The sequence below is a fragment of the Centropristis striata genome, chromosome 10 (genome assembly GCF_030273125.1).
Source record: "Centropristis striata isolate RG_2023a ecotype Rhode Island chromosome 10, C.striata_1.0, whole genome shotgun sequence".
NCBI lineage: Eukaryota > Metazoa > Chordata > Actinopteri > Perciformes > Serranidae > Centropristis > Centropristis striata.
The window spans coordinates 32,078,729-32,091,518 of NC_081526.1; the positions used below are offsets into that span (position 1 = coordinate 32,078,729).

The 12,790-nt window shown below is 38.1% G+C and overlaps 1 protein-coding gene across 2 annotated transcripts in view; it reads left to right on the plus strand.

Annotated features, from left to right (window-relative positions):
• slc4a3 (solute carrier family 4 member 3) overlaps positions 1 to 12,790 on the plus strand; it is an 80,872-nt gene that overhangs the window by 54,634 nt on the left and 13,448 nt on the right. For both annotated transcript variants that reach the window (XM_059342414.1, XM_059342415.1), the window contains 6 exons: positions 676 to 856; positions 2,960 to 3,095; positions 9,531 to 9,714; positions 10,495 to 10,600; positions 11,924 to 12,108; positions 12,465 to 12,684. In XM_059342414.1, the coding sequence (XP_059198397.1) occupies positions 676 to 856; positions 2,960 to 3,095; positions 9,531 to 9,714; positions 10,495 to 10,600; positions 11,924 to 12,108; positions 12,465 to 12,684 (1,012 nt within the window). The remainder of the gene's footprint in view (positions 1 to 675; positions 857 to 2,959; positions 3,096 to 9,530; positions 9,715 to 10,494; positions 10,601 to 11,923; positions 12,109 to 12,464; positions 12,685 to 12,790) is intronic.

The following is a 12,790-nucleotide window of genomic DNA, read 5'->3' on the forward strand; positions in this document are numbered from 1 at the left end:
TAATCAATTTTGGAATCAGGCTGAAACATAAAAAAATGTGGAAAAAGTGAAGCTCTGTTAATACCTTCAAGATACACTGTATGTGTGACAAATATATTAAATATATGAGTGTGGAAAGTAACTATTTGAAACAAATTACTATTATTATAGTATTAAGTAATTTAATTTTAATACAAATTTGAATAAATGAGTCATTTTTGACCCATGTTATACTTTAGAAGTGTTGTCCATATGTTGTGCATCAAAGGGTTAAGCTCATGCCTCTTCACTGACCTGATGGGACTTGGACAGAAACTTGCTCGTTAAGTTTCACCTCAGTTTGACAGCAAAAAACATAGCACTTTTCTAAAAATGAACTCAATGTTGAAATGTGACTAAATGTCCCTCCAAATTATTTGGTTTCTTTCAGTCCAAACCACTCTTTGCTCGATCCAAACCACTTAGGTTAGCTCCTCCTCATAAACATGTGTGTCGACTGTGTCATTGGATTAGCTGTCTTTGAATTTATTTTCCTATCAGTATTATATCATGTTTTTGGTTTAAAAACGATCCAGCGTAGAAACAGCCAAACTGTGGTTGTGCTGGTGTAAAATCATAGACGCTAGCCTTATTATAGCTACGCTGTAAGTTATCACAGACTTTAATGCCTATGTGTCTGCTCTACTTTATCTGCAGTTGTTTGTGGAGCTGAATGAGCTGATTGTGGAGAAGGACCATGAAATGCGTTGGAAGGAGCGGGCCCGCTGGATCAAGTTTGAGGAGGACGTGGAGGAGGAGACGGACCGCTGGGGCAAACCTCATGTGGCCTCGCTCTCTTTCCGCAGCTTGCTGGAGCTTCGCCGCACCATCACGCAGGGTAAACAGCTCCTGCACATGTTCACAGCACCAGACTGATGGCTTACTTATGGTTTCCATGTGGAATAAAATCCACAAAGATAAACATGACATAAACATAAGCATGAAAAATTAAAGGGGACATATTGTGCAGGGTTCATACTTATACAACAACATGTTTACATGCTTTAATGTTCACAAAGCAGTGAATTCAAATGTACACTACTGGTCAAAAGTTTTAGAACACACTAACTTTTCCAGAATTTAATTGAAAATGATGCAGTTTAATGTCTCAGTGTACTCTGAAATGAATGCACATTTGCAACATTTAAAATTCTTTATTGAGCATGATAGTGTTTTGAAAGTAAAAAAAAAGATTCAAAATCACATTTTATGTTGGACTAAAGGACTAAAAAAAGACACAAAATGACAAAAAAGACACCAAAAGACACAAAATGACTAAAAAAAGACAAAAAAAGACACAAAATGACTTACAAAGACATGAAAAGAATTTAAAAAATGACTAAATAGCCCAAGACTCCATAGAGTTAAGTTGTTAACCCATTTCTTGTTCCCTGAAAAAAGGCCTTCTTGTATAATTCTGAAATGTACATTATTTTTCAGTTTTGGTTAACCTTACCTTTTTTTATTTACCTCTGGCAGTTCACCACTTACCTTCGTACCCTTTCAAGCTGTTCATTTGACTTGAACTGCTTGAATTTCAATAAAAAACTGGAAAAATTGGGGTGTTCTAAAACTTTTGATCGGTAGTGTATATGTCCCAAAAAGCTCAGTCTGCTATGATCGATTAGTGAGAAAACCTTCTGGAGCCTTGTGTAGAGATACTCAGGTGGGGGGGCAGCCCACAAAAAATTGACTGGATTATTGTCTTATTTTACAGTTTTACAGTTTTTTTTATACGTTCCCCTTTCAAGAAACTATCGTGTTTCTGCATTATTATTCCGGTCTGCTCCAAATTTTTTTGATTGGCCCTTCCTCAGCCCATGCTTCAGCCTTCCACCAATTTTCATGAAAATCTTGCTAGTAGTTTTTCTGTAATCCTGCTGACAAACAAACAACCAAACTGAAAACATGACCTCCTTGTCAGAGGAAAATATTAGTGTCTTCAGAGAGCTGGTGGTAACTGAGCGCATTAAGAAGGGATGTCCGCTCAAGCTACTTTATTTTGTGTCATTTTTGAAAATACATGGGAAATTAAAAGTCTGCATATTGTGATGTCCAAAGCTAAAGTGCTCACATAGGCTCACTAGATGAAACTGGACATTAAACATTGGCTAGTCTGATGCTGGAGATTTAAATAATCAATGAAGTGTGCATATCATAGTCTGTATATGTGCAGTCTATAGGGGAGATAGGTCTGGCTATGTGGGAGTACTCTGTGACAAACTCTCATTCAAGCAGCTAGTAGCACAGCTGGGAAAAAAAAATGTAGAGTCAGCGTATTTTCACATTTCACTTGGTGAATTTAGGATTCACTTGCAACATTTGGGTACATGCTGGTTGTGGATATGTTCAGTGGTGGGAAGTAACTAAGTACATTTACTCAAGTACTGTACTTAAGTCCAATCTTGAGGTACTTGTACTTTACTTGAGTATTTCCATTTTATGCAACTTTATACTTCTACTCCACTACATTTAGAGGCAAATATTGTACTTTTTACTCCACTACATTTAGCTGACAGCTTTAGTTACTTTTAAGATTCAACATGAAAAAATACCATATATTTAATATGATTACACATTTATAAATTATAACAGTGTATTAAGTAGTTAACATTAGTCATATCTGGACAACAGTAAAAAGCTACTTATATAAATGCATCAATACAAATAATCTTATAATATATTTAGAACATATAAAACAATCTGAGTGGGTTCATTCTGCATAACGAGTACTTTTGATACTTTATGTACATTTTGGTGCTGATACTTTTGTAATTTTACTTCAGTAAGTTTTGAATGCAGGACTTTTACTTGTAGTGGAGTAATTTCACAGTGTTTTATTCGTACTTTTACTTAAGTAAGGGATCCTAATACTTCTTCCACCACTGGATATGTTTAACAATTTGGTAACAGCCTGTCCCTTCCTTCCTTCCTTCCTTAGGTGCCATCCTTCTGGACCTGGAGCAGAACTCTCTGCCTGGCATCGCCCATCTGGTGGTGGAGACGATGATCATCTCAGATCAGATCAGAGCTGAGGACAGACCCAGTGTCCTCCGGGCTCTGCTTCTCAAACACAGGTCAGCAGCCAGCCGAACACTCACAGAGGACATCTAATTTAATTTACTTTTCTCAACGAGAACATTTGTTCCCGAACATATTAGTATTATAGCTTTTTTATGAGCATCTTTGGCAAGCATCCTCTGTTTCTGCCCTCATGTCTCTTTACTGTTCGTCATTGCAGCCAGGGTAATGGAGTAAAGTAGCATCTTTTACAGTGACAATTCGCTAGTAAATGTTCCTAAAACAAAATCTACACTATTGAAAATGTTCCAGAAGAATTGTGATCCAAAATTGGGGAGACGTTAAAAACACCTGCAACCAACATTACAAGTTTCCCGGACATTAGCTTGTAGCTACATGTAGCATTAGAATGACGATGAGAGTATAGTGACTGATAACCAAAAAATAAAAAACTAGACAATCAATCATGTTCCAACAGGAGTGTAATCCAAAATTTGGGAAAATTAACAACATCTGCAACCAAGATTACAGGTTGTTTTTTTTAAGTTAGCAATTTCTGCCATGAGTCTTCACCAAAAAAAAAAAAAATAGACAATCACACATGTTCCAACTGGAATGCAATCCAAAATTGGGAAAAAATATTTTCAGCGGGAATTACAGGGGTTTTTTTATGTTAGCATGTAGCTACATGTAGCAGTGTATTGTAAGGTAAACACTGCAGTTGCATGCCCAGAGCATGTGACCATATGTAGAAATATTTATTTAATTCCAATTAATACCAAAGTAGAATCACTTTAGTTGTTTCTTTATCCATGTAAGTAGAGACCAGTCAGTATATGTTAGTGTGGATGCAGCCTCTGTTTACATTTTGATCATGGATGGTAGGCATGGCAGCATTCAGAGTCAAATCCTAGTCCTCTTCCTCCTCCTCTTTAATCATCATCCTGCAGTGGAGGTTGTTAGAAAAAGGCAAACTCAGGGAAACTGAACTGGGAAATTCCAAATTGTGACATTTAACAACACTTGGCTCATCATGTGGTGTACTTCCCCGGGGCTGACTAAGTTGCAAATGTTAAGGCTGCGCTGTGGCTGAACTGGGTCTTAGAGCCTAGACCTTCAGATTAAAAGCCTGATTCTTCATTGTGAGAGCTATACCAGCTCTTTGATCTCTGACTTTATTAACATTTTTGCTTTCTCTGTCAGACTTACTTGTATTTCATACAAAAATAGAGTGAGTGTTTCAATCCACTGCTTGTAACTGCACCAAGAATACAAAATTCAGTGATAGAGGCTTTGTAGAAACATATAAACCAGCTTTTCTTAGAATTTTGTTACTTTTCATAAATCCAGGTCCATTATTATGCGTCTTAAATGTTTGGTCTGAGATGAGACAGACTTAAAACCCAGGATTTAACCCAGGATGAAAGCAGAATGACTAAGCATCAAGCTATTTAGGTGTCTTCATTCCAAAGGTTTCTCACCCACAGGGTCACTTGTTATTTTAGCCTTTGTGGTTTTTGGTTCCTGAGAAGTTTTTCTCCAGCTCAACTAGTCAGCCACTGTCGGTATCAAGTTAGATGATTGTGATTGTGATTGTGTTGTTGTTTAACCACCAGTATGTTAGTAGATGGTTGTCATGGAACAACACAACTTGTTCTCAGGTGTCAGGATCTCAGTCCAAATGGGAATTAGCAACCAGAACTGTTATAAAACCTAAAAGGCACAACTTCTCTCTGACTGACCATCCGTCCATACAAACACCAGAAGGGACAGTTACATAACTTTCTGCACACTGCTAAAAACAGAGTCAGATACAGACACGCATGTACATGTTATACATGTGACATGTCATCTCTGCGCTATCTCTCTGTCAAATCGTCCCCATTTATTGATCGACACTTGCACTGGCATGCCAGCTGAACTGACCTGACACACATGGTCAATGGATTAGTGTGCTACATATAGTGCATTATGGATTTTTCACAGTTATATAACCAAAACAGCAAGTGAACTAAATGTCGGCTGTCAAGTTAAATTAGCAGAGGAAAGAGAAGTAATGCCCGTGAAAAATACAGATGTTGTAATCATGTATTTCAGGAATCACTTTTAATGCTATTCTGCATCTAAGTACCAAAATGCATTACCATTTCATTTTATACAGACATTCAAGGCCCCCAGATTAAGCCTACTTAATTGGATTTCCCTGACTTTTCCTCTGGTGCCACCACTGGGTTGACATTCCTGTTTTTTTGTGAAATATCTCAACAGTATTGGATTGACTGAAGTGATGCCCCATTGATCAGCACTGGATCATTATTGGCCGATTTAAAGTATGCAACCGGGAGCTATGCATTAATGCTTTCTAGTTATGAATGGCAGCTTGGTGGGAGACTATTGCAGTTGTACCATTTTTACTTTTTATTAATAAGTTATTACATTTTAAAATGCTTGTTTAATGACAGGGAACAAGAGAGGTTATTTAGCTTTACATGTTGCTAAAGTAACTGCTTAACTGTAGCTGCCACTAGCTAGTTAGCTTGGTCAGCTATGCAACTAGCACTCCTACTTGGTGTCAGAAGCCTAACCCAGCAGAACAACCACCTCAGTACTTTAATCTATTTTGAGGAAAATATTACAAAACCATCAAACTGACTGGTTCTGTATTACAGCTTAACCAGCTACTATAATAAAGCAAATCACCACAGAAACGGCATCTGCTAAATATTGGCCGATATGGCTCTTGAGTGGTCAGCAATTGGTTTTGATTTTCATGGATTGCCATGAAAAGTGGTAGCTATATTATGGTTCCCAGAAGATGAATCTTGATTATTTTAGTGATCCCTTAACTCTGAAATGGTTCAATACAGGGACCCAGGTGCAGAAGAAAGTGGCTGAGGCCAGGACTGGTGTCCAAAAAAATCTAACTTTTAATTGTCCAACTGGAAAAAACAATGTAAAATGACACAACAGTAAACCAGAGGAACAGACTCAAAAACAGGCAGACAAATTATATTATTTTATGTGCTCAGAGGGGAGACAAAGACAATCTGACAAGAAGCAGGAGGAAACACAGGGTATAACAAGGGGAAGCCTAATTACAAATGAGACACAGGTGTATGGGGAGAAACAGGAAGTCAAACTAGACACAGCATACAAGCCAAAACTACAAAATAAAACAGGAAGTGCACACACAAGACAAGCAGACCATCACAAACTCTTCCTCTAGCGCCATAAGGAGTGAAATAGGAACTTAACAACTCTGAAAATGGTCTTACAAGAAATAAGATTGTTCCTATTTCTCAGGTGTGGACACAATAATACGGGGGTTATCAAAACTACTTTCTTAGAACGTAGAAAATTTGTACTTTATTCGCTTTAAGCACGAGTTGCTAACATGTCGCATTTTTGCGTCATAGAATATTGTGTATATAAACAATAGGTTGAATACAGTAGGTTCATTTATTTCTTATTATATCATTATTTAGGAGCTGTTGATGTCAACATTGGTATCACATTACACATGCTTCATTACAAGATGGAGCTTAACTAGTAGAGTTGTGGGTGTTCTAATTTTCTTTTCTTTTTTTCTGACCACTTTTCAGCCTTCTTCATATTAGTTTACAAGTTTTCAATTCCAAGTGCTATGATTAAAAGCTTCCAGAAGAGCTACTAAATGGTCGTAATGTCCAAATGAAGCTTCATGAACCATTCGTTGTATTGATTGACCCCGATAGAAGGCACTGTTGGTTCAAAGAAAAATGCTCAAAGAAAGGCAATTTAGGCTCCTTTTAACCTTTTGAATAAAACAGCACCATCTAGTGGGCACAGAAAATAAAGAAAGAGGTTCATGATGCCTCATTTGTCCATAACTACTAAATGGACCCTTTGGTGAGATCATTTTCACAACTGCTGTTGCCAAGGTCAAGATAAACTTTCATGTTTGTTTTAGTTTTTTCATCTTATGCTTGTGTCTCTGTATGCAGATCTCCTAAGCCACTGGTCCAGCATTATATGTGTGTCTCCCCCTCTGTTAAGCCAGAATGGTACAGTCTAGGTTTGATCACTAACAGTCATTTTGCATGGACAACGGTGGGATGACACTTTAAAAGTTTGCATAATATAATATTACAACCCCGATTCTAAAGAAATTGGGACACTAAGTAGAACAAAAACAAAAACAGAATGTTTATCAGTTTGAGATTGAATATACTGTGTTTGTACAGTTATCAATTAAGCATATGTCAAAAGGATTAGCAAATGATCACATTCTGTTTTGTTTTCGTTTTCACACTGTGAATCTTTTTGGAATTGGTGTTGTTCTAACATTGTAGTGACGAAATGTGTTGTTTCACTAAAACTTAACATGCACGGGATGGATTTTGCACACGCAAAGCGACTCAGCAGATGCATACAAAGTAAGCCATCCAGCGGACACTCTTAGCAGCAGGCCATCATGTGTTGATTCCAACTTTCATAGCCTTTCCACATAACGTCCCAGCATGTCACTGGCTGCTTCCACTGGGGAGAAAAAGGCACTCTGTCATTAGAGTCATCACTAGTCTAAGATATCAGATTTATGACGTGGAAAGAAACACATTGAGGTGCTGCTAAAATGTAGCTCATCGCTTACTCAGACCACTTTAAAGATCCTCTGGAAACGACTTGAGTACAATTCACCTCAGTGTCACACCTCGTTCTTTTGTCTCGGCGCCGTCTTATTGGACCGCGTGGGCCTAATGAGGTGATGTCACCATTGGATTGAGAAGTGATGTCATGAAGCAGTGTTAAATAACTTGGCTCTTGTGACACACTAAATACTTTTCTTTAAAAGGGAGAAAAATATTCTCACATTCACATGCACAAAAGCTCAGATATAAGGTTACACAGATTAGTCTCTGACTGTTTTATTGATGTTCTAATGCAAATATCACTTTGAGAAGAATTACTGTGTCAACTCAATTTTCTCGTAAAAGTTTTCTAATCCGCTCGAATTGAAAAAATGGTTAAGCTTTGGAAGGATTTTGTTAATGACTTTTAAATTTATGAGCTGAATTGCATCTGCATGAGGTAAAGATCCTTCACATCCTGAATAAACAGAAAGTAGATCATATGAAGAATCCCAGCTGTGCAGCTGTGCCTGTCATTTCTAGACTCCAAATGATCATGCAGCACTCTTAATTAAAATACTTAATAATAGTGATTTTTCTGTTTTACAAGCAAAGACTGCAGTATCACATTTAATCATAATCTCATTAATCCTCAGGCTGGAGCGATAACAAGTAGAAACACATTCCTCTTGAGGTTTCTGATTCTTTTAAGAATTTAAGCTTGGGAACAGAAGCTTGACCACAGACTATATAAAATAAGTGGATGTACCTATTAAACACGATTTTGAGTATGACATTTTGGCCGTCAACAGCTTGGTTTTTTTTGTTGGTGCCAGAAGTGACTATATTTGGACTAGAGGGTGGAGCTTGGGGGGAGGATGCTAAGTTACTTAGCTTATATACCAATGTACATCCATATTTCATGTTAAATAATAATTTTTTAGGCAACCAAAATGTTACAGTTAACTTTCATGAACTGAAAACAAACTGAATGGGTCAACCACAAGGTAGCCATACCCTAAAGCATACCCAGTTTTATTGTCATTTTTTAAATGTGACTATAATTTACAAAGTTGTTGTTCATCATATTGTATCGAGGAAGACTTGAAAACAGAAACTGAGACCGTAAACACAACTGGGGTAATAAATCAAATGAGAAGTAGAGTAATTTTCTCATAAGGTTCTATACAATCAGACTTGAAATAATGCAAGTTTAAGGCACTTCTGCATTGGTTTCACTTTACAGACCCAGAGATCTCTCCATATAGCCCCTTTCCCCTACAGGCCTACAGTTAACTATTTTTACATTAACTGGATGGATTGGGACAAAATTTGTCGATAGTTTTGGTTCCAAGAGGTTGTATCCTAATCACTTGCTGATCCTCTGACTCTCCATCTATCACCACAATCAGGTTCATTTGTAATTAAACTATATGGGTTGATAGACCTTATGAGATTTGAATCTGTGCTAAGTGCTTATTAGCAAATGTTGGTATGCTAACACACTAAAATGTGTGCTGACCCTGTCAATATTGCTAACCCCTAAAAACCCACCAACCCCTGGTGGGTAGGAGTAGGGCTAGGGTTCCACCAGAAAATTTGATTGTTGTTTGTTTGCTGTTGTAGTCTAGGTTGTGTTTAGGCCGGATGCTAAACAAGCACATTTTCAACAACTAGGATGTTAGCTTTCCAATGTAACCTCACACATACATTCTGGCCTTAGAGACCTTCTGTTAAGCTTCTGCTCAAAATAAATCTTGGTCTAACCCTAACCCTACTCAAGGTTTAAGAGGCTAAATGTATTAACATTGTCACTTTTTGAGCATATTTAGCATGCAAATGTTAGCATTTTCTCTCTTACTGATGGTGATTTTCCCCCCACAGCCATCCAAGTGATCTGAAACATCGTTTTCACCGCCACCACTCGTCCAGCAGTCTTCATGGCAGCTTCAATCACAACAATGTCCAGGACAGTAACCTGCCACTGGTGGCTGAAGAGCAGGAGGAGCATCCGGATAACAAAGGGCCGGTGTACGACCCAAAACAAGATGTGTTTGTCAGCCTTTTTGTAAGTTCTCTTCACCTTGTCTTTTTGGAATTTGTTCCTCCTTCACTCTACAGCAACCCCTCTGCTTCACACCTTTGTTTTGTCGGGTAGTGACAGAGACGTGAGATCTGAATGATGATAGAATGTGACAATGTGAAACAATGCAGGCATACAGGCCAGTAAATATCATTTACAAAGGCCAAAGTAAGCGATTAACTACTTTTGACAAGAATATACAAGGGTAATTGAACTCAGCTATCTAAATGGACAGAGATAAAAGCCAAGTTGAGCTGTCTTGTTCTAGTTTATGGTTTGCATTAAGTTCTAAGAATCAGCAGTAAGCATAGATTTAAGCGTGATTACACAAAATTCCTGATGTGAGGCCTGTGGTTCTCGTATTGTTCTTTGAAACACCCCTCCATGAGGTCAGGAGTCATGTAGGTAGTTTTTGAAGTTGGAGAAAGCAAGCCTCTCTGTGCCACATGTGTTGAATTATGTTCTTAGTCAGCTTACAGGTGCTTCTAGTTAAAGCTTCTTGATGCATTAACTGTGAAAACTTAATGCTCCCTGTGGCTTCAAATGTTGGCAAATTTAAAACAGCCTATTAAAAACATTTTGAACCGATCGTCCAGTTGTGCGGTTTAAAATGAATTCTACAGGGCCATTAGAGTATTATTATCCACACATACATTGCTATTCCCACAATAAGTTCACGTTATTGGTCCCATGCTATGTTATGGTGTCACATCACGTTGGTCGGAGCAACAAACTGGATAATCTCGGTTCTGTTCTCCCTCCAAGAAATCTCTCCACCCTCTGCCTCCTGAGAGCCATCCAGCTGCAGCCAGATCGATGAAACTCCTCGCCAAGATTCCCAAAGATGCCGAAGCTGTCATTGTTTTAGTCGGTAAGCTCCATGAGTTTTGACAAAGTAGATTAGTTAGAGGAATTATGTCTTTTCTTTTCTTCTGTTTTTAGAAGCTGCTGAGATATCATTCTGCCTGTTGTAAATTATCCATGGGCCTCAAATTCAGTAATGAAATAATTAAATGACATCAGTCCTAATGGCACCTACTTCTATGTGTATTCTACTGTGGTTTTCAGTGTAAGATGCTTTTACTTAGCCCCCTTCGGACATAAAAAGTGTTTTCTGTAAGCTGCAGGATGTCTTGGTTTAGCCTTAAAGGGACAGTTCACCCCAAATCAAAAATACATCTTTTCCTCTTACCTGTTGTGGTATCTATCAATGTGGATTGTGTTGGTGTGAGTTGCAGAGTGTTTGAGATATATCGGCCCTAGAGGTGTCTGTCTTTCCTCCAATATTATGGACCTGTATATGGCACTCGACCTCTGGGCTGCAAAGTGCCAAAAAAATACTAAAAAGCTAAAAAGATTATTCAAAATGGTGTTCTAGGAATTACAGTCTTTTTTTAGTTCTTGCAGTGCAGAAACAATAAAAAATGGTTTCTTGGATTTATGAAAAAAAATCCCTCTGGTCCGAAAAACCCTTATTGATGAGACATTGACATTAATGCCATTCTTCTTCAGAGTATCAGTGCCAGCTAGCTTAGGAAGGCTAGCTGTATCAAACTATTAGTTAGAATATTAAAACTGTCCATGAGCAGATGCACGCCCTGGGGCTTAACATGAGTAATGAGAAAGAGTCATTGCTGTTGAGTTTTTCAAATGTTTTTTTTTTGCGCATCAAGCACCACAAACTATCAAGTTCCATTTTATTCAAGACAAGGCGGACATCTCTACAGTTGACATCTCCAACAATCTGCAAGTCATACAAAAATAATAAATAGTGATTTCCAAGTGGAGAACCACGAACCATTAGTTGTATTTGTTGACCCCACTAGATGGCGCTATTGGTTTAAAGAAAAAGCCTCAAACAATAGCAATTCAGTGTGCTTTAAGAACATGGTTTATGAGGCTTAATTTGGCCATCACTAATAATAGCACTACAAGTGAGAGGGAAACTATGTACTTTGATTTTTACTTTTTAACAGCCACTGAGCACTTTTCAAGATGTCATGAAAAGCAGATTAATTTTGCAGATCCACTTGTTGAAATATTTGAAAGTAAACAGGTATTCAATGTACTAATAGCCAAAGCACGATCACAGATTCTGTTGTCATATGTGTCACCCCTAATGGAGAAATATGAAAAATCCCAAATTACTAAAGTTTTTTTTGTGTGTGTGTTTTTTTTTGTTGCTTCCTGTCAGGCTCTGTTGAGTTTCTGGAGCAGCCGGCAATGGCCTTTGTCAGGTTGAATGAAGCAGTGCTGCTGGAGTCCGTCCTGGAGGTCCCCGTCCCTGTCCGCTTTATTTTTGTCCTGCTTGGTCCCAGTCAGGCCAACGTGGACTATCATGAAATTGGACGCTCTTTCTCCACTCTCATGTCTGACAAGGTAGATATAAAAGTTAAAAAATGTAAAACCACAGATTTAATCAGATGCTTAAAGGACTGAGTCACAACAACACTTAAATGGTGTAATTTATACACTCTTAAAGTTTAGAAAACTAGATTTAACGTTGATATGGTCTTAAAATAAGCAGTTTTAGCCAGTTTTCACTGACACAAAAAATGTCAAAACAAAGACGACAGCTTTGTATTTGAAAGTAAAGAGAAAAATGGGGGAAAAAACCCCACAAAAGAAAGCTTCTAATTGTCCCCCTCAGAATAATTTATGAAACCGCCCTTTGGATGTCTTTGTGTTGCATTAGATTCACTGCTGTGTTGACATTCAATTGTATTTCGTTGCAGAACTTCCACGAGGTGGCCTATTTTGCTGACGACAGACAAGACCTCCTGAATGGTATCAATGAATTCTTGGACTGCAGCATCGTTATTCCACCCTCAGACGTGGAGGGCAAAGACCTCCTGAAGACAGTGGCCGACTTCCAAAAGCAGATGCTGCGCAAGAGGAAGGAAAGAGAGCTCAAGAGGCACCAGTCGTCATCTGGAATGGAGCTGAACAACAAAGGTACTCTGTCAAGTCTCTAAAGAGCCTCTTCTCCAAGCACATTACCAGGAAGCTACACTGATTCTACACACCAGTTTTAGTCCTGCAATGCAAACACAGATCAATC